This window comes from Numida meleagris, chromosome 1 (genome assembly GCF_002078875.1).
Source record: "Numida meleagris isolate 19003 breed g44 Domestic line chromosome 1, NumMel1.0, whole genome shotgun sequence".
In the NCBI taxonomy this organism is placed as follows: Eukaryota; Metazoa; Chordata; class Aves; order Galliformes; family Numididae; genus Numida; species Numida meleagris.
In genome coordinates, this window is record NC_034409.1 from 34,051,591 (window position 1) to 34,077,421 (window position 25,831).

General features: G+C 38.6%; 1 protein-coding gene across 5 annotated transcripts; it reads left to right on the top strand.

The window, feature by feature from the left end:
* On the top strand, positions 1 to 25,794 carry TBK1 (TANK binding kinase 1). Of its 5 annotated transcripts, none has more exons than XM_021385067.1 (21): positions 1 to 149; positions 3,429 to 3,549; positions 5,022 to 5,162; positions 6,026 to 6,155; positions 6,738 to 6,919; positions 7,889 to 8,049; positions 9,469 to 9,579; positions 11,702 to 11,881; positions 13,337 to 13,533; positions 15,711 to 15,769; positions 16,724 to 16,815; positions 17,227 to 17,328; positions 19,674 to 19,752; positions 20,599 to 20,720; positions 20,847 to 20,923; positions 21,258 to 21,297; positions 22,149 to 22,250; positions 22,350 to 22,446; positions 23,514 to 23,620; positions 23,970 to 24,041; positions 25,580 to 25,794. In XM_021385067.1, exons 2-21 carry the CDS (start codon positions 3,463 to 3,465, stop codon positions 25,629 to 25,631), a joined length of 2,190 nt encoding a protein of 729 aa, XP_021240742.1. In that variant the 5' UTR covers positions 1 to 149; positions 3,429 to 3,462; the 3' UTR covers positions 25,632 to 25,794. The 5 variants fall into 5 exon arrangements, with proteins under 5 accessions (XP_021240742.1, XP_021240741.1, XP_021240743.1 ...); XM_021385066.1 differs by having other exon boundaries at positions 18 to 167; XM_021385068.1 differs by lacking the exon at positions 1 to 149 and adding an exon at positions 176 to 401.

The following is a 25,831-nucleotide window of genomic DNA, read 5'->3' on the forward strand; positions in this document are numbered from 1 at the left end:
TTCCGCGGCCCCTCCTCCTCAGGCCGCTCGGCGGGGACGGGCCGTCCGGCGGCGGGGGCCGAGGCGGTGCCTCCGTCAGTCACGCAGCGGCGCGGCCCGCCCCGCCTCCCCAGCGCGGCTCCAGGAAGCCGGAAGCGGCGACTGGGCAGGTTGGCGAGCGGCGCTGGGTGCGTGGGGCCAGGGCCGGTGGGCAGGGCAGGGTGGAGTGGAGAGAGGTCAGGCCGCGCCGCTCCGGTGGGCGGCCTTGGCCCGGAGGGAGCAGCTATCCCGGGCTGCCGCCGCTGGGGAGAGGAGGCTCCGGTTCGCCGGGGCCGCGGCGGGGCCTTCCTGGGAGCTGCTGAGCCCCGCGGAGCGCGGCGGGCACGGCCGAACGGGGAACTCGCGGAGCGGCCCTGACCGGGGTGAGGCCTGCGGCCTAGGCGGCAGCGGCTCCGGTGCCGCCCGTCCGAGTGGTTCTGGAACTAAGGGCATGCGCCTGGCGGCGGCTCCGAACAGGGCGGTCAGCAGCAGTCAGCGCTGACTGGGGAGCTGCCCCGTTGCGGAGGCTCTTCCTACGGGTGGGGCCGCCCAGGACCTGAGCTCTGGGCAGCTGCGGGTTGCGCGGCTGGGAAGCCCCGAGCGAGGGGCGGGAGGCGGGGAGGCGAAGTGGGAACTTGAAGGGAGGAAACTTCCTTCCTCAGAGATAACAGAAGGGGGTATAGGGCAGAATGCAGATATGTTTGCAGGGTGTGAGGAAGCTCAGCGCCTTGCCTGGCAGCCTGGGTGGCTGCGGGACCTTGCATGCAGGCAGCAGTAGCCCCGCGGTAACTCCGCCGCCTGCCCTTCCCGGCCCGCTCAGCTCCGTGCCCAGCTGCTGGCGGAGCTGCTGCTCGCTCACCCGTCCCGCGGGCCGAGCAGCGAACTCTGCGTTAGTTCGCAGCAGCAGTGCTCCTCCTGCCTCAGAGCGCAGGGAGCTTTCAAAATCACATCAGCAATGCAGCTTTTTCTGCTACGGCTCCGCTGCTGACAAGTAAAGAGGCAGTAGCCAGACACTGAAGAATATTCAAGACACCAAAAAGCAGCCCCCGACCCCTCAGCCTGCTAACAAGTCATGGGGAGAGTAAATCTGCTCTTGGTAGGAGACTGAGGTCCACGTGAGGAACTTCTGACTCGTGTGAGGTTTCGTTACAGTGGCCATAAGATGTGAAGAAGAAGAAAATTTGGCACTGAATCTAGTAACAGGGCTAGGCCTACAGGTAGATGTGCATGCATTTTGGGAACATGAAGCTCAGTGACTTGGGAAGATAATGGAAGATGTGAGAAGGAAACTGGACAATATGGTGTCTTTAGAGAAGATCTGTGCTGAGTCAGTCTGAGAAATGAAAAGTAGCAGATCAGTGGAGTTTTAGCATGTTGTATAAGTTATTAGATCTATTTTTTTATAATTTGAAGATTACAATCAAAACTGCGTGAGACTTTATGCCTTTAAAGAGAAGACCGTGCTAAGAGAGCATGGACTTTGTTCTTATTTATAAACATACTGTTCTGACAAGAGGCGTAATAGTGCAACACTGACACTGGTAGGTACCTGGGGCTAATGCTGGTGTAATTATTATCTTAGTTCCATAAGTTAAAAAGACAGACACTGAGAACCCACTAGACTTATGTTTTTTTTCTCTAAATCCACTGAATTAAATTCAAGCTCACCTGTCACAGACTTGTTCTTTTATTGTGTTTTCACTCAGTGTCCTCAGTACAAATTTATTTAGAAAGTAAGAGGGTAAAGGGGAGAGGGCCAGTCTCTTCTGTAAGCTGGCTCACCTCTCACTTTGGGCAGTGTGATGACTCCATCTCTAATAGGCCCCTGATATTTCTAATATTTGAGTAGATATCAGGGAAGGAGCTCTGTCTTTATTGGATTCTACTGTATGCTTTCTGATTAGAAAGGATTAATTATGTTTTGATTCTTGTTATGGAGTTAGGAATGTTAGCTTGAAGTAAATGACAACATACATATTTGCTGGTAGTGTCAGCGGACCCATTTTAATTGTGAGATTTTTTTTTTTTAATCCAGTTTTTTTTTCAGTTGATTTACAGAGTGAGTTACGCATTTTGTTGCAGCTCTCTTTCCTTCTCTGCCTGCATGGCAGATAGTTCTTTGGCATCTACAGGAGTTGTGCCTGGAAGAAGTTGGTACTCAGAACTGGAGATTGTCTTAGCAGGATTAACAGAATTTTAAGGTTTTGTGTGTGTATAGAGGTAGGTTTTTTGGTTCAAATTCAAGATACTCTTGCTAAGATTTGAGAGAAAACCTTTCTTTGCATCTCTGGGCATTAAGTACTTTATCTATATTTTAAAAATGGTAGTTCTGAACAATTCTGGGCTTAGTATGGAGTAATGGCATGTCTTTGTATGGTTGCTATCTGTGCGCTCCATGACATTACCTTGATGTTTTGGGACAGCTTGACCGGAAGCTCCACACCTTACACGAGCCGGTAGCTAATTAAAACCGTAAAATCAGCAGTGATTGCACATGGAAAGACGTGCCCAAATCCAGAGAACGCTTCTGTCTCTGCTGCACAGCAGGAGCATGGCCCAGAGCAGGGGCAAGGTGGGCTCCTCAGCACGCTGCTGCTTGCCGACTGGCTTCAGTCATTGCCGTTGGGATGCTCTGATGCGGGCGGTGTGGAGAGGCTGCTGCTGACGGACCTGCCCCCATGCTATCTGTGTCCTGCTGCTAGGATTCCTGGGAAGCCCAGTGGTATTTAAAGATGACGTGGCAAACCAAATGTGAAGTTTCAGAAATGAGAGAAGTGTCCTCTAATTTCTTCCAGCAGTAATCAGCAGTTCAGCAAGAGCTGAAAATACTTGTGTAAATTGTGACTCTTAGCTAGCTCATCTCAAAACAGCTTACTGTAAGTAGCTAGTGCAGTTTCTCTATAGCTGTACTCAACACAAGGCCCCGTCTTCCATTATCTAGTTGTTCCCAGAACCAAGTTGATCTAAAACATGCCTTTATCTGCTTTCCCCTCTCGTCTTGTGTGTTCTTTAGTGAAATACTGAATAATGGGCTGTCCTGTTGATCTTTCCTCTAGTTTCCGTTACTGTGTCAGTTAAAAACATACTTACGATAGAGCGACAATGGTATGGCTTTTGCAGCTGATCTTTCAAACAGTATTTGGGTAGGAAAGGTCTTACATGCATAGCAGTGTTGTGTCATAAGCATTACTCATCATTTCTGATAGTGTTGAGCTTGGTTTTGTTCTTGTGTTTCACTCCTACTTTTCTACCTCGTTCTTTTGAATTATTTTTGTATGTTTTTGGAGTTGTGCCTGGTTTTTTTTGTTTTAGTTGTCGAGTTGTTTTTTTTTTTTTTTTGTAATTATCAAGTCCCTATTGTGCATTTCACTAAAATAAATTTTGGTATATTTTACCTTCTTGTTTTTAAGGTCAAAACCAAAGCTGTCTAACAGGAAAGCAAAGATGCAGAGCACCTCGAATTACCTCTGGCTGTTGTCTGACATTCTAGGACAAGGAGCTACTGCAAATGTTTTCCGGGGACGACATAAGGTTTGTGAAGAGTTACTGATACGAATGAAATGCAAAATTGTAGTTGTTATGGTATACGGATAGTGTCATGGAACTGCTGAAAAGCTGGCAAACATTTAGGCCTAGAGCAAATGCATTCTATGTACAAAAAGTTACAAGTTCTTATTTTCTTTTTGTCTTTTCATCCACTGAATTAGAGTTCTATACAGTCACTTCTGAGGATTTGTGATATATAATATATCTTTGTATGATATATTTGTATTTAGATATCTTCGTAAAATACTAATGGTTAAAATAAATCCTTCCACTTGTCAATGTTATGAGTAAAACACTCCTTGCTTAAGAATTTAGATAGGAATAAAAGTCTTGTCGGTTTCTACTACGTGAGTTTATATTTGTCTTTTTAAAATTCTCTTTTCATTGTTCTCTGCTCTTTTAAAACCTGCTTAATGTGATTTTTATGATCTTGTACCATCAGTGCAATATTTGTAATCTCATCTGATGAAGTTGCTGTAATCTTTGTCCTTACGTCAGTGCTTCATACATATGTTGGACACTATCTTTTGGGGTGACGTGCCTTGAGCAATCAGTATAGAACACTGCATCTTTGAGCAGTTTTGCCATATAAATGATGTACTGCTGTGTATGTTGTAACTCATGGAGCTAAGATGACCTTCTTTCTGTAGGTCATTCCATTCCAGTGAATTTCATGGTATGTCTCACCAAATGAAGAAAAGCCTAGTTGTGAAAGTAATTTTCGCTTGTTTAGTAATGACACTATCAAATCATTATGTTTTATATAAGCTACAGTGTTTTCTGCATTCCCCACCTATGTGAAGCAACACTGTGCAGTATTTTAGCAGTTGATGTACTTTTTTGAGTGAGTGAATTTCAGCACAGTAATTCCCCTATAAAGCTCATGGTTTCATGGTTTCACTTCTCATCACTCTCATTGTTCTGAGAATACAACTTGCAGCTTTGTGTTGATGGGAGAAAATCTTTAGTGGGGCACCAGCAGTGCATGTAAACGTGCTGTACAACTTACCTAGGTTAAGCACAGGAAGGCTTAGATGTTCAGCTTCCTAAAATTGTCTCCTAACTGTAGCAAGCAAAGACTCTTAACTGTAGGATGTGCCCACCACTTTCAGGTTTGTGCACGTGGTTGACCGGAGTTCATTGGTCATTCTTCAATGTTTAGCCTTTCTTATGCTGTTTTTTTTTTTTTTTTTAAAAGCACTTAGATTTGTGGGGTTTTCATTTTTCCAGTCTGTTTACTTCTAGTATATCTTAAACTAAATCAATACATAATTTATTTTTAGGAGAATCTTAACTTTCATCTTAAAACAAAGTACTATTTTGAGGTATTTCTAATCTGGTTTATCTCTAACACAACAGAAGATCTCAAAATGCTTAATAATGGGTATGTGCATATTTGCAGTCTTAAGCTTCTGTTTGTGTAGTAATTTGTTGTTTGTTTGTTTTGTTTTTAACAGAAAACTGGGGATTTATATGCTGTCAAAGTATTTAACAGTATAAGTTTCCTTCGTCCTGTGGATGTTCAGATGCGAGAGTTTGAAGTATTGAAGAAACTGAATCACAAAAACATTGTAAAGTTGTTTGCTGTTGAGGAAGAGGTAATGAATTTTAGTTGTGAACCACGGTACATGGTAGTAACCACAGTAACTTGTCTTTTTGCCTTACCATCAATTAAAAAGGAAAAAGTTACATTTTTAAGAACAGCAACTTACGTGATAATATAAATACTCAGCTCCGATCTCCCCTTTTTTCTTTCTTTCTTTTTGTTATTGTTATTAAAAGAATATGCTTTTGGTTTCAGTGTTGAGATACAGGTTTTGTTTCTTCAAAGCCATCTCAAGAAGATGCAAGTCCTAAGACTTACTATGAATTGGGATTTTTAAGTTATCAATGTGTATTAATATGTAGTAAGTACTGATAAGATATAGAAGCATGAAGCAAGGTGAATATAGGTAAAATACAGTAAACATTCAAAAATTGGAGGTGTTTCAGTAATTCTGGCAGATTCATGGTTTTGTTTTGTAACCAACTAAAATGATGACATAATATATGTAGAACTTCCTATGAGTATGAATTACTAATTCAGAATTCAAACTAGAATTTGAGTGCTAAAACTCGAGACCGATCAGTTGAAATGACCCAGATGCTGAGACTGCTAAAGAAGGAAGGAGGAGAATTGCTACTGTCTGCTCTTCTGTTCCGTGGTTTTTTGTTTGCCCACCTGTTAGTACTGCTGTCTCCCCTGTAAGGATCTAGAACTTGAGGCTTTCATCATCTCCATGTTACAATGTCTGAAATAATATTAAAAATGATCTGCATTTCTTTTCAAGATCTCTAGAATGATATTATCATTTTGCTACTGATTTTTTTCATTTTTTTAAAGTAAGCTCCTGTTCTGTATATGATTTCTGACACTGTTTTCACAGTATTCACAAACTTGTTCTTTGTAATTGTTTTCCAGACAACAACTAGACACAAAGTACTAGTTATGGAGTTCTGTCCATGTGGGAGTTTATATATGGTTCTAGAGGAGCCGTCCAATGCCTTTGGTTTGCCAGAATCGGAGTTCTTAATTGTGTTGAGAGATGTAGGTATGTAAACTTTGCTCTTCAGCCTTGTAGAATTAAACTTATACTTGTTTTGTTTATCTTCAAATAGCAAGAGTTAAGAAGCTTGAATTAGTTAAGTAATTCAGCAAATTAACATGGCCATGTGGAGTCATGGAGTGCACGTCATGCTGGTGTAGATAGCTGAATTAAGAAGCAAAGCTTTAAACATTTTTATTTAGATAATTGTCATTTTGTTTGCTGGTTTCAAGATTATTTGCCACGTATTTGACTGATTTCTAGTGATAATTTATCTCAGAAAAGGAAATTAGGAAAAAAATGAGTTTTACCTGTGTCTGCCTGTTGTTAGTAAAACATTTGCCAGTACTTAATGGAAAGGATGCTATTGAGGGCAGGAAATAATCTAAGTTAGCTGTTTGAAGAAAAAAGCAAAAATGCTTAGAAAATTGTCTGGTCGTTTTGTTAATTGTATTTTCTCATTCTCATTTCCCAATGAGAAAGTGAACACACATGTATTCTTACACTCAGTTACAGGTCAGCGCTTGTGCAGTAAGTGTCAAGGTGCATGTCAAATTCTGCTTTTTTTTTTTTTTCTCTTAATTTAAGTGGCTGGGATGAATCATCTCCGGGAAAATGGAATAGTGCACCGTGACATCAAACCTGGCAACATAATGCGTGTTATAGGTGAAGACGGGCAGTCTGTTTACAAACTGACAGACTTCGGCACTGCAAGGGAGCTTGAAGATGATGAACAGTTTGTTTCTCTCTATGGCACAGAGGAGTATTTAGTAAGCCTGCATGATTTTACTTTCTGCTGAAAAACTGTTTGAAGTTTGGGACCGTTTGTAATGATAGTTGTATAAATTGAAAAATATAAATTAATAATGAAACCCTTCTATTATACTTGTTTTTAGAACTTTCCACCTATTTTACCGAGTCATGCCAGTTCTGACGTAGCAGCAGAACTTCAAATAATTTCCAGGCCTAATTTCTGTGGTTTCCTTAGGTGTAAGGAGTAACAACAGTATTTTAGTTATGAATGCCTTTGTCTTTATTCCCGTAGATGTTTTTCAGTTTGTATTTGAGCAAAGTGGATGATGGTGAGTGTAGTTAAATTTTACTTACTTGACATCGTTATTAAAGAGAGAGAGATGGGCAGAGAAGCACGAGTACAAGCATCTTAGATGCAGTCATCTTCCTGTTGGTGCCTGAAAATTTTCTCCCACGTGTAGTTTTGTAACTGATACTCTCCTTTGCTGTGGACCTTTTTCCAATTTAGCTTCTGTTGCTTCAGTAACATCTGGAGGAGTGGCGGCCTTCTTCTTTACTTTGAGGGTGACAGAGCACTGGAAGATGTTGCCCAGAGAGACTGTGAAGTCTCCTCTGGAGATATGTAAAACTCAGCTGGGCGCTTTCCTGCACAACCTACTGCAGGGAGCCTGCTTTAGCTGGGCTGTTGGACTGGATGATCTCCAGAGTTCCCTTCCAGCCCTTATGATTCTGTGATTCTCTTCTTTGGTGCTGTTGTATTCTAGTCATTTTGACTGAATTTTAACATACTTCTGTCAAAACTAGAAGTAGCTATCGTATACCTAAGAGCTCTTTTGTAGTGATCTTGGAATAACTTAAGCAAATTCCATGATGCCAGCTTTGTTTTTTGATTAAAGAATTTGCTGTGAAATTATTGTGGTTTTTCTCTTTACATTGTTCATAAAGCGATACTATGTTCTTTTTATCTATTTTTTTTTCCTCATTAGCATCCTGATATGTATGAGCGAGCAGTTTTGAGGAAGGAGCATCAGAAAAAGTATGGAGCCACAGTTGATCTGTGGAGTATAGGGGTGACCTTTTACCATGCTGCAACAGGAAGTTTGCCTTTCCGACCCTTTGAAGGACCTCGTAGGAACAAGGAAGTGATGTAGGTAATTTAGAAGGTTAATTTTATCTGTTCATAAATAAAAAAATCAGTACATCAAGTGTTATTTTAAGAAATCCTATATATTTATTGTAAACAGTAAAATAGTGAAAATATTTAAGGCATAATGTTCTTCAAAATTCTGCTTCAGCAAGGATTTTACTGTGTGGAGCCTTCGGACTTGAATTAAGCATCAGAGCTCCTCCAGAATACTGATGTTTTTCCACACATCTTTCCTTCACCATTGCTACAGCAGTGAACCTACAGGTTCAGCTGTTGCAGTGTGGTGTGTGTAATTTGAATATTCAAATGAAGTTGTGGTATTGTGAAATTTTTTCAGTGTTTTCAGTGCTGCCAATGTTTGTTGTCTTTTTGTATGGTTGTCTCTCCAGACAGTCTTGGAATGCATTCACTACATGTGAGGCTGATGTTTTTTTAGCAGATGAGGAAATGATTTGTTTTCCTTATTTCATGCAGCCAGGCACTGTAGACAAAGATAACAGGTAGCTCCTAAATGCAAAACAGAACTTGTGACAATGACATGCTGGTTGGAGTGGATTCATTTTTCATTCTATTTTGGCGTTCTTCTGTATCTTGCATTTAGAAAGCAAATCAAGGTGGTAGCTGGAGACTCTGATACTTCAATAGCTCCTCTGTACTGGTAATGCTTGTTGAGGCCGATTCTAGTTTTCTTTAAAATAAGAACTACCCATGCTTTGGTTCTCCCACAGGCATTCCCTTCTGTTTCATGCTTGTTTCTTGCTTCTCTCCCAAGCAGACAGGAGTACACTTTGTATGTAGCTCATCCTCTGAAAAAAGAGAGCTGAGCTGAAATTTTACATTGCAAAAAAGCCTATTGCTCCTGATACATTTCATGAGAAGTTTGAGAAATGCCAGCCTGTTAGGTGCAAAGTTAGTGCTAAGTTGCATCCAAATTGCAGGATATTTCCAAGTTAATTTATCAAAGCCCACCTCCTGCTCCTTTTTGATCCCCAGGTGACTTCTTGGTAGCTAAATGTCATCTCTTGCCATGGAACATGCTACAAGTTAGTCAAGTAAATCCCAACGTTAGAGGCTTGGCAATCTGATTTTGATTAATTAATACTTTTGAACAAACTTCAGTTTCTTGCAGTAGTGCCTGAGATTTCTCCTAATTTCTTCTCACATCTGAGGTAGAAACAATTGCTTTTCCAACATAGTTCAAAGTGTTTCCTCTTAGTTGTTTATTATTTTAGCACCGCTCAGTGTCAGCTTGTAAGCGAAGGTCTCTGATTCTTGCACTGCTTCTAAACAACAAGTTGGCCTAATGTTTACTCTTGATTCAGAATTTATATTTGTGTTATTGATTCTGTTTTGAGGGTCAGTTTACTAGACCTGTGTATAAGAGGTAATAATTTGTATTGTATTTATAATGTGTTGCAGGTATAAAATAATCGCTGGGAAGCCTTCTGGTGCTATTTCTGGAATACAGAAAGCAGCAAATGGACCAATTGAGTGGAGCTGGGAAATGCCTATTTCTTGCAGCCTTTCGAAGTAAGTTTGAACTTCTTACAGAGTGTTTCAGGGCTACTTAATTGTGCTTTTTCAGTTATTTCTCAGCACTGGTCCTCTAGAACAGAGGCCTGACTGTTGCAGTTGTTTTCTTTGAACTCTTCAGTAGTTCTATGTAATGTACTGGTAGGGTCAAGTGTTTTTTTTTTCTTCCCATTTTTCCATAATAGTTTTACTATTGCTGATTTATAAATGAGCACCCGAGAATCTGAAATGGTACGAGTAGAATGAAGATTATTACTATTTTTATCCTCCCTTGGAAAGGAATATGAAGATTTAATAAACCTTGAACTGGTATACTCCCTTCCTCCCTTTCTTGAAAGAATGTGACTTAACACATCCCAAAGGTTAGGCAGTAGAAAATGATACGGAAAGACAGTTCAGAAATCTACATTTTTTACATCTTCTATTTTTTATCATTTATTGATATTTTTGTTTCATATTTCAAAATACTCCATAGAAAGAGCAATGAAAGACTGATTTAAAGAATAATTCATACTGGTACACATAAAAGGAAGACTCATGTTCTTTGCAGTATAGTCACGCCTCAAAGTTTAATAGGTGATTAAGAAATTTCTTTAGCAAACAATGTTTTTAAGGTCACATTGAGGTCAGATTTTCACATCTCCATAACTCATTTTCCTATATTTCTTATAGAATCATAGAGTCGTAAAATATCCTGGTTTTCACAAGAATCCTGACCCACATGGATCATTGAGTCCAACTCCCAGCTCCAAATAAGCCCACCCCAAAATAAAAACCTATTTCTGAGAGCGTTGTCCAAATTCTCCTTGAACTCTGGCAGCTTGGGGCCACGACTGCTGCCCTGGGGAGCCTTTTCCAGTGCCCAGACACTCTCTGGTGAAGAATCTTTTCCTAATATCCCTTCTGAACCTTTCGGAGTCTTCTTCAGCAATGTATTGCAAGTGTTCCTAAGTATCTTGCTGAACGCTTATTCAAAGCTGTTTATCTCTTTCATGGTGAAGGGCAAACAAAACTATTCTGTGAACAAGCTATAGGAACAAACTTTCTGAAAGCCAAATATATTGATCCATAAGGAGTGTAGAGTGGAAGTCTGTTTTTTTATCAACTTATTAGTTCATAAAAATAAATTTATTCATTTATAGCATACAAAACTTACAATTTGCTTTCTTCACAATATTGCTTAGTTGTTTTCTCTGCTTAGTCCGTTATAACTGATGTGTTTTAAATAATGAAGGAAGCAGATTTTTCACTTAATGTCTGTTTAGAGTAATATTTTCAAGTTGCATGTAAACAGCGTTTATTGTTTAGACTGAAGTGAAATCAGGAGCTCAGCATCCACCGACTAGTGGAGCCGTCTCTGGAGCTGGCTTCAAAATGTTACCAGTTTTATCCGCCAAATTCAGTCTTGATGTGTGTATATATTTTTAAAACTTGGAAGAAGCTGTTGATGATAACACAGAAGTAGTATCCCTAATATTCCTTGCAAGTCAGATTTTCAAAGTAGAAATGCAAGAAACTTAAATTTGCCTTTTCATAGAATAGTAATGGCCGTAAGACAGTGGTTTCCCATTTTCCTCTGCAGAAGGTGAGCTACATACATCAAATGCTTGTTTAGCCCCACCTCAATCAAGGTGAGTTTTTGTTAGCACTGACAATTCACAATTCAAATAATAAATCTTTGCTAACCAAGCTGATTCTGACTAAAAGCGATGCGCAAAGCAGCTCGGTCAGCAGACTTAACTGGCAGTTACCTCCTCCGAAGTGATAGACTGCTTTAAGTGTTGGTAGGCGCTCAGCAAAAGATTATTCTCAGCAGTGGTAGAACATTAACTTAACTCTAAGAGGTAGACTTTTTAAATTGCTTGTCATTTTTTTCCAGTTACTATGGAATTTGTTATATACCGAGGAAAAATATTTGGTAGTCAAGCCTCAAATGGTGTGTTTTAATTCAACAAAATGGGCGTTGCCATTAAACGTTTTGTTATTAAGCAGAGGAAATAAAAAGCGCTGGGATATTCCTCGGGGCGTAATAGACAGACTTATGTTCATGAAACAAGTCAAAATGTGAAAAGGTCCAAGTAAATCCGAGTTGTTTTTATCTCTTCCTGGTGTCGTGTAGGGGTCTGCAAGTACTGCTCACACCTGTCCTTGCAAATATTCTGGAAGCAGACCAGGAGAAATGCTGGGGCTTTGATCAGTTCTTCGCAGAGACGAGTGACATACTGCACCGAATAATAATCCACATCTTTTCACTCCAGCAGATGACCTTGCACAAAGTTTATATTCACAGCTATAATACGTAAGTGTTATTCACTTCATTTATTTTTATTTATATTTGTTTTTTTTGCTCTTGCTCAGGCAAACGGTATCGTGACCTGAGACCATCAATGTTCCATATGTGGTAGCCTTTCCTTGTCAGTGCATCTGAGAAGCTTGTAATTCTTCTGTGTATTCACAGCTCACAGAAATATGTTGATCATAAAATATTCTAACAAAAATAAAATCATTGATGGTCAAATCAGCAGATTTTAGATTTGGTCTTAATCGCTGACAGAACACAGACTTAATCTATGACTTCATGATGGATACCAACTCAGCCCAGGTTTGTCTATGCTAGGTTTGTCATATATCCTATTTACAAAATAGTTTTTCAGAAAACGTGTTCGGCTCTCACAGTGCTTATCTTGTCATCAAGAAAACAAAACATGCATATTCTCTATGTCTGAAATAAAAGTCTTACAGGCTTCTGAAATTGTATTGCTACAATTTAGGATCCTGAGTGATACGAAGTTCACTTCATGACCATGGAGTGCTGATATTAAAAGCTATAAAGTCTGACTTATAGCATGATACAAAAACAAATTACTTTTCTCTGCCTTACTACAGATAATGTGAAGAATGAATTATTCTTTAATAAGAGAACAGATGCAGTTAATTCATCAAATGTGTACATAGATTTCTGGCCTTTTCTAATTCTTCTTTTCTATTCAGTACTTTGTATGCCTGAGTAGTATTTCTGCAGTGAAATCTCTCCTGTAGCTCTAATTGCTATTTGTACTTTATTTTTTCATTTATTTTATTATTATTTATTTGTATGCTGTCTGTAGTATAAAGAGGTGACATTGCCTCCTGTGCAGCACTAGAACAAACCAGTCCTTCCTATTTTGTATGGGGTTGTTTGTTTTTTTTTTAAGTTATACGTTCTTGTATTGTATCTTTTGATTGCTGAAATTAAAACACCAGAGTATTCTTGGTCGTCTCAATCTCTGCTGTTTCAGGAGGTAAATCTGGCCTTCTCTTAGCTTCAAGGCTGAATTTTGGGTCTATGCTTTCTGACATGTAAAACGACTACATTTTTCTCTTGGAGAGATCATCCATCTATTCTTAAGAAATCAGTATGCCTGACGTGCTCATCCTTCCTCTCATCTAATGTTGCCTGTTTTTACCAACCTTCAGACTTCAGGGCAAAGCAAGTTTTGTTTACGCAGGCATTCACAAAAAGTGGTGGAAAATCATAGATAGATGCGGAAGTTTGATGTTTTGCAGGAAACAGCATCTGTTTTTGTAGCAAAGCAAGCTGGAACTTTGGGCAGTACTGCTTTTTTGTCTTCTGGGTCAGATGCTTTGTGTATCAAACCAGTTCTTAATTCAATAGAAGTAAAAAGGATTTTTTATTTAAGTAATACAAAATGAAGGTTGTTGAACTGTTGTATTGTAGTGACTCCAACTACTACCTATATTTCCTGTATTGTAGAGCAGCTATATTTCATGAGTTGGTCTACAAACAGACAAAGATACCATCTCAGAATCAAGAACTTATATATGAAGGTCGGCGTTTGATACTGGAGCCTGGCAGACTGGCACAGCACTTCCCCAGAACTACTGAGGAGAATCCTATCTTTGTAGTAAGCAGAGAAGCTGTGAACATTGTTGGATTAATCTACGAAGAAGGTATATAATGGTCATTTCCTCCTTCTTATAACTATCCTAAATAGTTTTGTTTATTTAATTATCATTTTATGTCTGGTATAGAGTCTGCTTAGTAACAAAACGTTTAATGGCAATGCCCGTTGTTTAGTGTAAGAGTGTTTCAGAGATTTGTCTTTGAATATCTGAATTTCTAAGTAAGCAGTCCAATTAAAAATAAAGCTGAGTATCCAGCATATTTTTACAGTAATAGTAGCTGTTTGCAGTGTACCTAGTGCTGTGAACCTGAGTATGCGTGTGTTAAGCAGTAGTGGTCCATATGGAGTCCGGAATCTTGTTGGAGATGACACTTGTAACAAGTTGAAAGGAATGTTACAGAATGTCATTCACAGCGGGTTCTTGTGTTACACTTCTCACCAAGTGGAAATTCAAGTTCTGCTCTGTTTTATTCCTCGTGAATGTGGTTAGTCTTTCTGTTAACAGTGGAGGTCTTAACAACTTAGATTTGCTTAGAAGATAATGCTGCAGAGGAAGAAAACAAAACTAAGTTTTTATGTTTGCATCTATCACTGAGGCTTACAGTGAGCTCCGTGCCAGAGCCCTTCTTTATGAGAGATGAGCTGGAGGGCGTGCTTTCAGCTGAGAGATCAGTGCTGCTTTTGTCAGCATGTCCTACATACTGACTGCTGGGGCCAGCTGGTGCTCACACGGAGGTGCTGAAGAGTGTGGGTAGGAGCGCTGTCTGCAGAAGGGTCAGCAGGGCGTTTACATTGTGTCAGAGCTCTCTGAAAGAGTCCAGGAGCGTGAGAACAAAGAAGATTCAGCTGGTGGAAGCTACCCTGGGTTTCAAAGTGCTATTCAGAGAAGTCCAACCCTTCAGACTCTTCATGAATCTAAGCAATCATGAGATAAGAGGGAAGGATCTCCCACAGGGCCAAACACAGGACTGAAGAACAGAAGTGGTTGGCTTTCACAGTGGAGAGAGATCATTAGTGGAGATCTGCATTAAATCTGTGCTGTGCAGCCTTTTTAAAAGTTATCTGAAAAAGGTAATGAAGGGCCTTTTGCTCAAAGTTCCACATTAAGGTGTTTAAGACAAAAGCTGTTTCTTAAGGTGTGTATGAGAAACACACGATATTTAAAGGCTTGACAGTAACAGATTAGATGAATCTCCATGTTAGATGCATAGGAAAATAGTGGACAGGGTGGGGAGAGAAAACAGCTTGAACTTAGTGGAAGGACTCTGCTTTACTGTTATTCTGGCTTTCTATTCAGGAAGATCTTTGAGTTTTAATGGACAATTCAGTGCAATCATTTGCTCAGTGCTTTGCAGTGGTCAAAACAGCAAGAGGAAAGTTGGGAATACTCAGGCTTAAAAAATATTGTAATCCCTCGGCGTCAACATACCGTGTGCCTTTACTTTGACCTTTGAGTTTCTGGACAGTGGTAGGCCCTCTTTCCATGGTGGTACAGAAGGATTAAAAACATTCTGAGAAGAGCAATGAGGGTAACTTAAAAATTGGTAGAATGGATATATTTTCAGCTGAGAGAGAGGGGATGGGGGAGCAGAGGAAGAAGATGCTTGTGCAATTTGCATAGATATCTGAGCAGCATATAGAATCTTCATAAGGATTGCTTACTTTCTCTTCTCATAGAACCATAAAAGACCAAATTCATTTGTGATGATGACTGTTTTGTATTTGTATATGAGATGCTTCAGTTGCACAAAGCATTTGTACGCTGCAGATTTTTGCTGTAGAATTTGAATGCGAAAGCTTTTAATGGTTTCAGAAGGCTTCCATTAAATTAATGGAAGAAAAAAATATTGAGGGTTTGATTAAACACAAATTTCATCAGATCTCAGGAAGTCCTTGAAACATAGATAGGTTGAGGCTGGGAGAATCTGAGGGGAAATGAGATTTTTGTCCTGTTCTTACATACTTCCTTAAGCTTCTGCTGTTGTCAGCTGTGGGAGCAAACATACCGAGCTGGATAATAGAGTAATGCTTTTTTCTATGGAGCTGCTTAGTGTAGGGGAATAAAATGGGACACTTTTGAAGTTCCGTGCTTCTGACTCAGTTGTGTTTTTGAGTTTTAGTAATAAGTATTTCTTAAACATACTAGCATATCTATTATTTTAGTAAGGCTTGTGAAGTCTATGATGGATGATAGGAAATATGGTTGTTTGGTTTATGTTTCAGTTTTGCTTCCTAAAGTGCATCAACGTTATGACTTGGATGGGGATGCCAGTATGGCTAAAGTGAGTAATGGTGATTTTTAATGTATACAGCTGTCTCGGATAACGGTACTGAAATGAAAGCTATTTTATTGTCAAATGAATAATGTTAATAAAAGTGTTTTTATAAGGCAGTGAGAATTCTGACTGACAGAAGTGTATTTGCTAACGAGGGACTCCAGAAGTATATTTCAATAAAGTCAGAGTTTGTATACAAAATAATGTTGCGTTTGAAAAACAAAACAGAAACAGTCTTTTAAAGTTCTTTGCTACAGCATAGTTCAGTGATGTGAGGAGAGGAGCTTGCCAATTTCGAGTCTTCTAAAACTACTGAATGTATGCATTACCACGCTTTGATTTTGTCACAAACAGTTTTATGCTATGCCTGTAAAATATGGCTGCTGAGGAGTTTTTTGTTCCAGTACAGTAATCCTAAAAGCACCTGTCTCTTTGAAAACCAAATATCTTTCAAATTAATAAACAGAAAATCATCATTTCATATTATTTAGAATATTTTAAACTATCTTTTATGAAACTTTGTTCACAGTTCTCAGTGGTACAGCAATCTTGTAAGGTGAAAGAAGAGAGTCCCTAGCCTTAGAATTGTAAAATAAAACATTTTTGCTAGTTTATTTTAGTTTATTTCCTAAACTACTGAGGAAATATACTTGTCACTTTCCAGAAGTTAAAGTAAATCCCAAGAGTAAGTGATGTGATTTTTGTTTATAAGAGGTTTATTTTCATCCCTGACATATTTTAGCATAACTGGAAAAACTCACTATTATGTTTAGCTCTGCCTCCATAATGAATATTCTATTATTTCCTGACTGAAGTTTGGGCAAAATTATTCATCTTCTACTACCAGCTTCATGTTACTCTTTATTTCATTAATCTGTTACTTTGTTGTGATTAATTCACTTGAAACAATTGTTAAGAGAATGTCAGTTTAGTACTGATGTTGTCTTTGTTTTCCACTAGGAAGTAACACGTATCGTATGTTATGCCTGTAGAGTTGCCAGTTCTTTGCTACTTTACCAGGAGCTGATGCGAAAAGGAATACGCTGGCTAATGTAAGCAATTGATTGAATTGCTATGAACATGATTTATTTATTGTTTTTTAAATTGAGATGTACCTTGGTTATCGACATCAATACATAATTTTGTGATCTGGTGCCCTGGGAGGTTTCTTTTTCTCTTTGCATTCTTCCACTTCTGATATCATAAAGGAAACAAAGATTTTTTTTTTAACAATAATATTTAAGCATTTGCAGTTTCACTTTCTCCTGAGAACAGTTAAATTTCAGCCTCTGATAACATGCATGTACAAGACAGTTTTGTATGAGGATTATACTGATGTGTCTCTAAAGGAAAGCAGTTCTTAGTAGCAGTTAATTACTGTAGGTATATTATTATATTACTTGATTTCTGGTAAGGTGGCAGTTGAATGGCTTCTGTTATAGACTAATGCTTTGCTTTTTTAGTGAAATAATCAAGGATGATTACAATGAAATGGTTCATAAAAAGACCGAGGTTGTTATCAGACTGGATTTCTGCAGCAGAAACATTGAAAAAGCAGAGAAAATGTGAGTAGAAGCAGTACACCAAATGCAGTGATTTTCATCATCTTTAATGGCAATGATATTTGAAGTTATGTACATTTACAGGGTTTTTGCATTTAAAATTAAATTTGAATTAGTGTGGCTGTACTGATGCGGTGATTTCACTTAAGCAGACTTAGAAATGTGTTTTACTCAAATTAGTGTTAATTTGACTCCTTAACTTAGTGGGTACAAATAACTACGATTGAATAGTAATTGCACACATTTTGTTTTTCTTCTTTCGTCTTAGAAGTAGCTCATTCACTGTTGTTGACTTTAGGAGCTATAGTAGAGCCTGAACAAAGAATCTAGTAGTTCTCCTTTCATTAGCACATTAGTGCTTTTGTCATTGATTTTGGTTTTGTATGTGAAGGATGACTTTGAGTACTGCCACATTCACAGCTTTAAGAGCTTTGCATTTTCTGCACAGAAAGAATTTTCATGTTGAAATATAATATGTTGCAGATATAAAAACTTATATAAAACTGCAGTAGGATGTCATGAGATCAGTGTGTGCACATAGGGGTGCCAAAATAAATTGCACAGGAGGTGCTACTTACATTTTTAAGTGCTTTTCTATTAAGTCATGTTTGTCTGTTTTGGTTAATTCACATGACAGAGGTGTATCAGAGTCTCACCATTGTTGGAGGATACCATAGGATTTGTTGGAGTCCATATGTACACGCTTAACACATCTGAGCTTTAAGGAACTTGCTTTAAAAAACGAGAGCAAAGTTGATAACTGGCAAGACCATGGTATACCTTAGTAGCCCACTTAAAAATCATCAGGTCTCTACTGCAAACTCCCCTTCATGCCAGTGTATGGTAGCTAACAGGACTGGTTCCTGTTTTCTCTGTTTGGCTCAGATGTTTTCTAGTATTCTCCCATGTCCTGCAGGTGAATGCCACTTACTGCTCAGAATAAATCACTGTACTGTCTGATTTATGACTCCGGTGCGTTCAGTAAAATCTCAGAGCAGCAATTTGAACAAAAATTACGTTCTTTTGCAGACTGGAGTAGTTCTCTTGTGAATAGAAGTTTGCTATGTGTTTGCACGTGGTTTTTCAGCTGGCTTTTCAGTTTATTTAACTTTAGAGGACTATGCAGAGCTTTTATTTGAAAGGTAAACAGTGTATTTGCCTTGAGCAAAGTATGTATTGTTTGAAAGTAGCTGAGCTGGTTTTAATGGTGTTCTTAAAAATAAAATGTGCCTGAGACTCAGCAGGAAAAATAACCTCCTGAATGATTTATTAAACACGTGAACTACGCTCCTTGGGAGCAGCCCTGTGGAGAAGGACTTGGGGGTCCTGGTGGACGAGAAGCTGGACATGAGCCAGCAGTGTGCACTGGCAGCCCAGAAGGCCAACTATGTTCTGGGCTGCATTAAAAGAGGAGTGGCCAGCAGGGAGAGGGAGGTAATTGTCCCTCTCTACTCAGCTCTTGTGAGGCCCCATCTGGAGTACTGCATCCGGGCCTGGGGCCTCCTGCACAGGAAAGACATGGAGCTCTTGGAACAGGTCCAGAGGAGGGCCACTAAGATGATCAGAGCTGGAGCACCTCTCCTATGAGGAAAGGTTGAGGGAACTGGACTTGTTTAGCTTGGAGAAGAGAAGGCTCTGGGGAGACCTCATTGTGGCCTTCCAGTACTTGAAGGGAGCATATGAACAGGAGGGGGAACAATTGTTTACGAGGGTGGTTAGCGATAGGACAAGGGGGAATGGTTTTAAACTGAGACGGGGAGATTTAGGTTGGATATTAGAAGGAAGTTTTTCACTCAAAGGATGGTGACGCACTGGAACAGGTTGCCCAAGGAGGTTGTGGATGCCCCATCCCTGGAGGCATTCAAGGCAAGGCTGGTCATATGGAAAGTATCAATTGCTTGGCCTGGCCTTTGATGTTTGGTAACCTAGCCTTTCCAAATGTGTTTCTGCAGAAAAGCATCTTGGTGCACTGATTTGTTGCATCACTGACTACCTTAAGAAGCTTTAGTTTGGAAACTTTTTAGAAGTGTTGATGAGAGAAAATAGTTTTCTGCTGCCTGTTGAATACAAGTAATGGGAGTATAACAAAAAAATTATGAATGAAATTATAAAATTTATTTTAACAATTCAAGGGTAGGAAAAAATCAAGGAATTTTGTTTTTCTTAAGAAAAATATTCTCATTTCTAATGGCTGCTTTAGGTTGTCTGTCTTTTATGGTTGCTTGCGAATTACTGTATTTCATATAGAAGAAATGGTAGCTATTGTTAATATTTAGTTTCAAAGATATTTTGAGTGAATTCATTGCTCATTTGATTTTTTTTATTAACTTGCTGTTTGTTATGGTCAGATATGAGAATTTGATGCAGATCAACTTGGAATCATCAGAAGTGGATGAAATTTCAGAGATAAACACGAAATTGTTGCGTGTAAGTATTTTACAAAGCCCACGTCGTTCTCACAATGGTGTTCTAGAATTACAAACCAGTAACACAGGTTTTTCTGTGAATAGCTCCTCTGTATTTCTCAAGTAATTTCTAGACTGCTGAAGACTGTTAAGATGCCTCTGCTGAGATACGGATATCTTTCTGAAAACGCTGTAAATCCTGTTATTAGTTCACCGTAATGAAAATAGTATAATCCCTGATAATACAGTTCCATTTACTACACCAATCAAGTGAAAAATTATAACCACTAAATGTATTTTTCTATTTCCCTGAATAATTTTAAACTGCGAGTTGGCTTTCTGAAATGATACATACACAAGCACACTTCAGAGTGATCGGTTTTGAAATTTGTATGAAGTTTCCAGACAAGTGAGGAAAAATTGAAAATAACCTTGTACCTTTTCCCAGGACACCAGTCTAGAAAGTTCACTATTCTAGAAAGCAAAAGGTGATTAGTGCATTTTTCTTTTGGAGGTTTTCTGAACTGTGGGGAAGGAAATGTACGAACGACATGTGTAGTCATTATGTGAACTCTTAACAAACTAAAATAACTAGTGTAGAAGTAAATAGGGAATTATTATAAAGGTAATTTCTTACTGTTAAAGCCTCTGAACGAAACTAGGTATTAACTAATGGAAACACCAGCTTCAGTGAAGATTCTTTCTTGAATAATATCATGTTTTATCTGCTTTTAGCAAAGCTTCATAGTTCTTTAATGAAGGTCAGTTAAACAAATGGATATTGATGTGCTCGGTCTGTTTTCAGCCTGAACTAATTTTTCATTTGGCCCAGCAAGAAGATTGATTGAACTTTCTTGCTTTTACATAGCTCTCCAGCTCTCAGGGCACAATAGAAACAAGTCTTCAAGATATCAAAAACAAACTTTCTCCCGGTGGTTTACTGGCTGACGCCTGGGTGAATCAAGAAGGCACGCATCCGAAAGACAGAAAGTGAGTAACTCTATTGACTGTTTTAGTGTAGGTTAATTCTACATTGAGTTGTAGTTCATAAAGCTCATTAATAGCTACTTGAGTTCGTAGATCAAATATCTCATTTTTTTATTTTTGTCATTCTAGTTCTGAAAGGCTGCAGACACTGTTATCTTCAATCACAGATATTTATTATCAGTTCAAAAAAGACAAACAAGAACGAAGTAAGTAACTTCTTTGATTCATTTTTAATGTAAGCTGTAGTATAAACGACAGGTCACTCCTTGTTCTACTTGGATATTTGTGATAGCAGTGAGGAGTTAGTAACAGTGAATGTGTGTGTAGGCCTTAGTTATCTTAAGGCCCATATGAGTGAAATGCTGCTATTAATCTTATAGGCTTGAATTGCAGAACTGGAGGAAAAAGAAAGTAAATTACTGCTTTTACTTATCAACATAGAAGAAAAACATACTGAAAATGGGTAAACTCAGTGAAGTTTTATATAAATACAACTGACAGAATTAAACTAGTAATGTATCTTGTCTGCTCTGATCCTAGGGCTTCCCTACAATGAAGAGCAAATTCACAAGTTTGACAAGTAAGTTTTGAGTTAACTTTGGGAAACAATTGCTTTCAGGTGCTCTTGCTGATAACCTCTCCTGTTGATAATTGCTGCAAATTATATCCCCTTTAGAATTTCTGCCTTAAAATATATGTATATTTTAAATATCTTAAATACATAGAGTGCCAGCATACTCTAATGTGATGCTTTCTGGCAGTGGAGTTCCTTCAGACCTTTTTGTCCTGTTTGCTACAGAGATGAAAATAACCCAGTAGTTATCATGCAACAGTTAATGAAGCAATAGAAGCAGCTGTTAGGCTGTAGCCCTCAGTATTCCAGCATCCTTAGTTTCACTTCCTGGTTCAATGCCTAGGATGGTATGGCAGTTGCACTGGAACTACTGACTGCAGTGCTAACCAGAATTTGGGTTTGTTTTGTTTTCCTGTCTATATCTATGTGATTTTTTTATTCTGATTAACTGAAGCTAATACAGAACTCCAGTTTTTTTATTCCATGGATATTACTCAGCACAAAGGATTATTTACGTATGTTGGATGTTCCAAGTATCTGTACAAGGCAACTAAATAATAAGAGATTCTGTCCTTTCCATTTAGAGTCCCTTTCCCTTGAATATACCTGCTCAGATAAATGCTGACTGCAAAAACACATTTGATCAATTATTTATATGCAGATACTTGGAATTTCTCCCTGCCAAGGAATGTTTTTGAGATAACATGTCAGTTCATGCAGTTTGTCGAGCTCTCATACATTACAGTGGCATGAATAAAGTTGATCTGAAAGGATTTTAAGTCTGCATACGTTTTGTTTGTTGTTTTGAAGGAGGTTCTGAAAGCAGTATGGCACTTCTAGTTGTTTCTGTGTTGCAGGCAGAAGCTGTATTTGCATGCTACCAAAGCCATAGCTCTCTTCAAAGATGAATGTGTCAGCAAGTACGATGCATTTCTGGACAAGGCTGAGGACTGGACAAGGCAAGTTTATCGATTTCTTTAATATTTGGTAATGTGCACTGCATTACTTTAAAAAAAAAAGAGTTTATTAAAAGAAAACTACTACCTTTTCTCATTTAGGAAAATGCTTCACACAAGGAAGCAGCTGCTAGCGCTCACTAACCAATGTTTTGATATTGAAGAAGAAGTATCCAAATACCAGGATTATATAAATGAGGTAAAATTCTTCGAAATTATATAAAGTGTTTGCAAAAATAAGATTATTTCATGTTGTTTAATATTGATGCTGTTCACAGTGAGTTGTACTTAAGTTAATGCAGTTGTATTAAAATATGGGGTTGCATGGATGTAATGCTTGGTCTAGAGTAGCTTCACTGACAACGTAGGAATGACATAGAGGAAAACCTTGTTTACAAATGCTGACTTGTTTTGTTTTGTGTGTTTTTTGTTCTGTTGTGGTTTTTTCATATTGCTGACACTCCCATAAAAATCTGTGCTAGCAGATGTGGGTTCAGTGAGAGGTTTTCTGTGCAATTACTGTCACAATAGTATGTGAGTGCCTAGAGGATTGTGTGAAAACTCTCATGGAGCATAAAACACTACTCCAGTATTCAAGATCAGGGAATACACACTCAAGGTTGCAGGCTAATGTAATGCTGCTGGTGGCATGAAAGAAAATGTTTCATTAAAATTTGGACGGTGACTCTGTCAGATACAAACTTATCAGAATTACCTCAAAACTGAGAGAGTGAGAAGAGCCCTTTCTCTTTTCTTTGTAACCTAGTTAATGAGATGTGAGCATCATACTTAGTACAATGTCCCCCACATCAAAACCTAATCTCAGTCTAACCTAAAAGAGCATTTTCTTGCAATCAAATTGTTATTCTTTATAAAGGAAATATAAATGAAAGAAAAACACCTGACATGAAGCAATTAAGAAATATTGAAGAGCAATGTTTCACTTGTTATTTGTTTGTATTCTAGTAGCACTACGGAAGCCAGTTATTCATTAGAATCCTCTTGCCTTAGGTTATCTAAGAACATAACAAATAGATAATTCTTCCTTATGAGAGTTTATTACGAAAGCTTGAGGCACTTAAGAAGATGGAACAAATCAGGAAACTGAAGGTCATGTCTATAAAGATCTTGCTGTGATGATCTCATGCCTCACTACTGCAGTGATTTTATGAAGTATCACAGCAACACAGAATTGAAAAATGGTGAACATCAAGAAACATATCACAACTTGTATTCTAACTTACGCTTCCTTTTTATCTATTGCAGTTACAAGATGCTCTGCCTCAGAAAATGTTTGCAGCTTCCACTGGGATGAAACATACCATGAATACAGTTTATCCAAGTTCAAACACACTAGTGGAAATGACTCTTGGGTGAGAATTTATTAACTGAATTGACGTCATATTCCGTACCTGTTAAACGGATGGATTGAAAAAAAATGCTTACAGTTGGCTTTGTGATTGCTCCGCTAAGGCTAAGAATGTTACATTTATTGCAGAAGAAAAAACACTTTGTATTGCTAAAGCAGTGGTATGGATTTGGAAGGGAGTAAAGGACAACACTAATAATCATCCTTTACTTTTAGTAAATAACTAACCCAATACGTGTCTCTTATTTTGCATGTAATGACAAGTTGCTGAAAGCTTTGTGGTGGTGAGTGATTCTACTAGACAGCTGTCTCTATAAAAACTGTAACCTTTCTTTTGCTTGTTCTTACTGCAGTATGAAGAAACTAAAGGAGGAAATGGAAGGAGTTGTTAAAGAGCTGGCTGAGAACAATCATATTTTGGAAAGGCAAGCAATTCTTTTTCATTTTGAGGCTGTTAGTAGGAGCAAGCTTAATTTGGTACATTTTGTAGATCAAGAATGCAAACTAAGGGACAATTCTGTGATCTAACAGTAAATATAGTTTGACCTGTTGGCTCGCTGCCGTTAACAGAGTGAGAGGAGGTTCTTTGATATATGTATACCCGATGTGAGATTAAGAAACAATGGTTCAAATGTTGGTCCAACCAGTTTATTACAAATCCCAGTCAATCAGGGAGATGGGGAAGGGTTATTACAAATTAGGGTGATGGGGAAGGGAAAGCAGGCAATAGGAAAGGAGCAAGAATTGCGTAAAGCAGGGGCAGTCACCACCAAAGCTGCAGCAGCGTCCCATTGCATGCTGTTCCAATGGTCTGAGGCCGATAAAGGAGCAGGAGTGCAGGAGTGCAGGAGAGGGCAGCAGCAGAGTGGCTGTCCTTAGGTAGCAAGCAGGCACAGAGACAGAGAGTCCAGGAGAAACAGGCAGGTCTCAGGTAGCAGGCCCAGGAGAGTCGGGCAGCAGGCAGGTATCACGTCATGAGGCATCTGATGTCAGACACATTCTCTTAGTTGTAGGTCCCTTTTTTTTTTATCCTTCTGCCAGCATGGCCTTCCGGGCACTTAGGTAAGAGTCATGTGCAGGCATTCCTGGGCATGCAGGTATGGCTATCTCCCTCAAGATGAGCCCACACAAAAGACTGCTTCTCAGCTATTAAGCTGCTACTCCTCTCTCTCTCTCGATGCCCCTGGCCAGCAAATCTTCAGACAAAGGATTTCTCAAACTTCGACCAGGACTTGCCTGGACTTGTCCATCTGTGTCCAGCAGCAAGCTTTGAGACAAAGGTGAAGAAAAAGGAATAATCTCTTACACCTGTTGATCTGAAGTGCAACAAAAAGCCTTTCTTCACATTTTTGAAACATAACTGTAAAATCATTCTGACACAGCAATCACGGCATTTTTGTTTAATGTCACATAGGTTTAGCTAATAGAAATACTTGTTGCACAGAGGGGTTTATTCCAAATTTAAGCGTAGTATTTTTGCAGCAGTTCAGTATGTGCTTTTAACTTTTCACTTTTAGATACCTTTTTTAACAACCGTGGAATTCCATCAGTATGACTCAGTGATTTTGCAGTTTTCAGATTGCTTAAATATAATGAGGAGTTTTCATCATCGTGTACAGAATGCTTTTGCTTTTTTTTCTACTTGATGATAAAATATACCATCTTGATGATGATAAAATATATGAAAATAATGATCTCCTAGAAGTTTCAGGTTAAATTGTTGGTAGAGCTGAGCTTAGCTTCAAGATGAATTATTTTTTGTTCCCTACCTGAACCTTGGTCCTGTAGCATAGTATCCTTTCTTCTGTCTTGTTGTCAGGTACAAAAGTTAGATAGAAATGTGTGTGTCAGCATGTGACAAGGGAAAGGAAAAGCCTACAAATAAATTACAATGAAGAAAGGATTAATTGATTTTATATTTGATCTATTAAATCACCTAAGATACACTGCTTTTTCCTTTTAGATTTGGTACTTTGACTGCGGATGGTGGCCTGAGGAATGTGGACTGTATGTAACTTTCAGAGGACCTGAAGAAGATTTGTACATTTTTCAAAGGGAAAAATTACTGTTGGGACGTTGAAAAGCAGATAGTAAATCTGTACCCAGTTTTTTTTCCTCTGCAACTGTAGTATTAAAAAAATGTAAATATGTATAATATGTAAATATAGAAGAAAGATATATCTTTTTTTTGGTCAGCATTTAGGATAGAATTAAT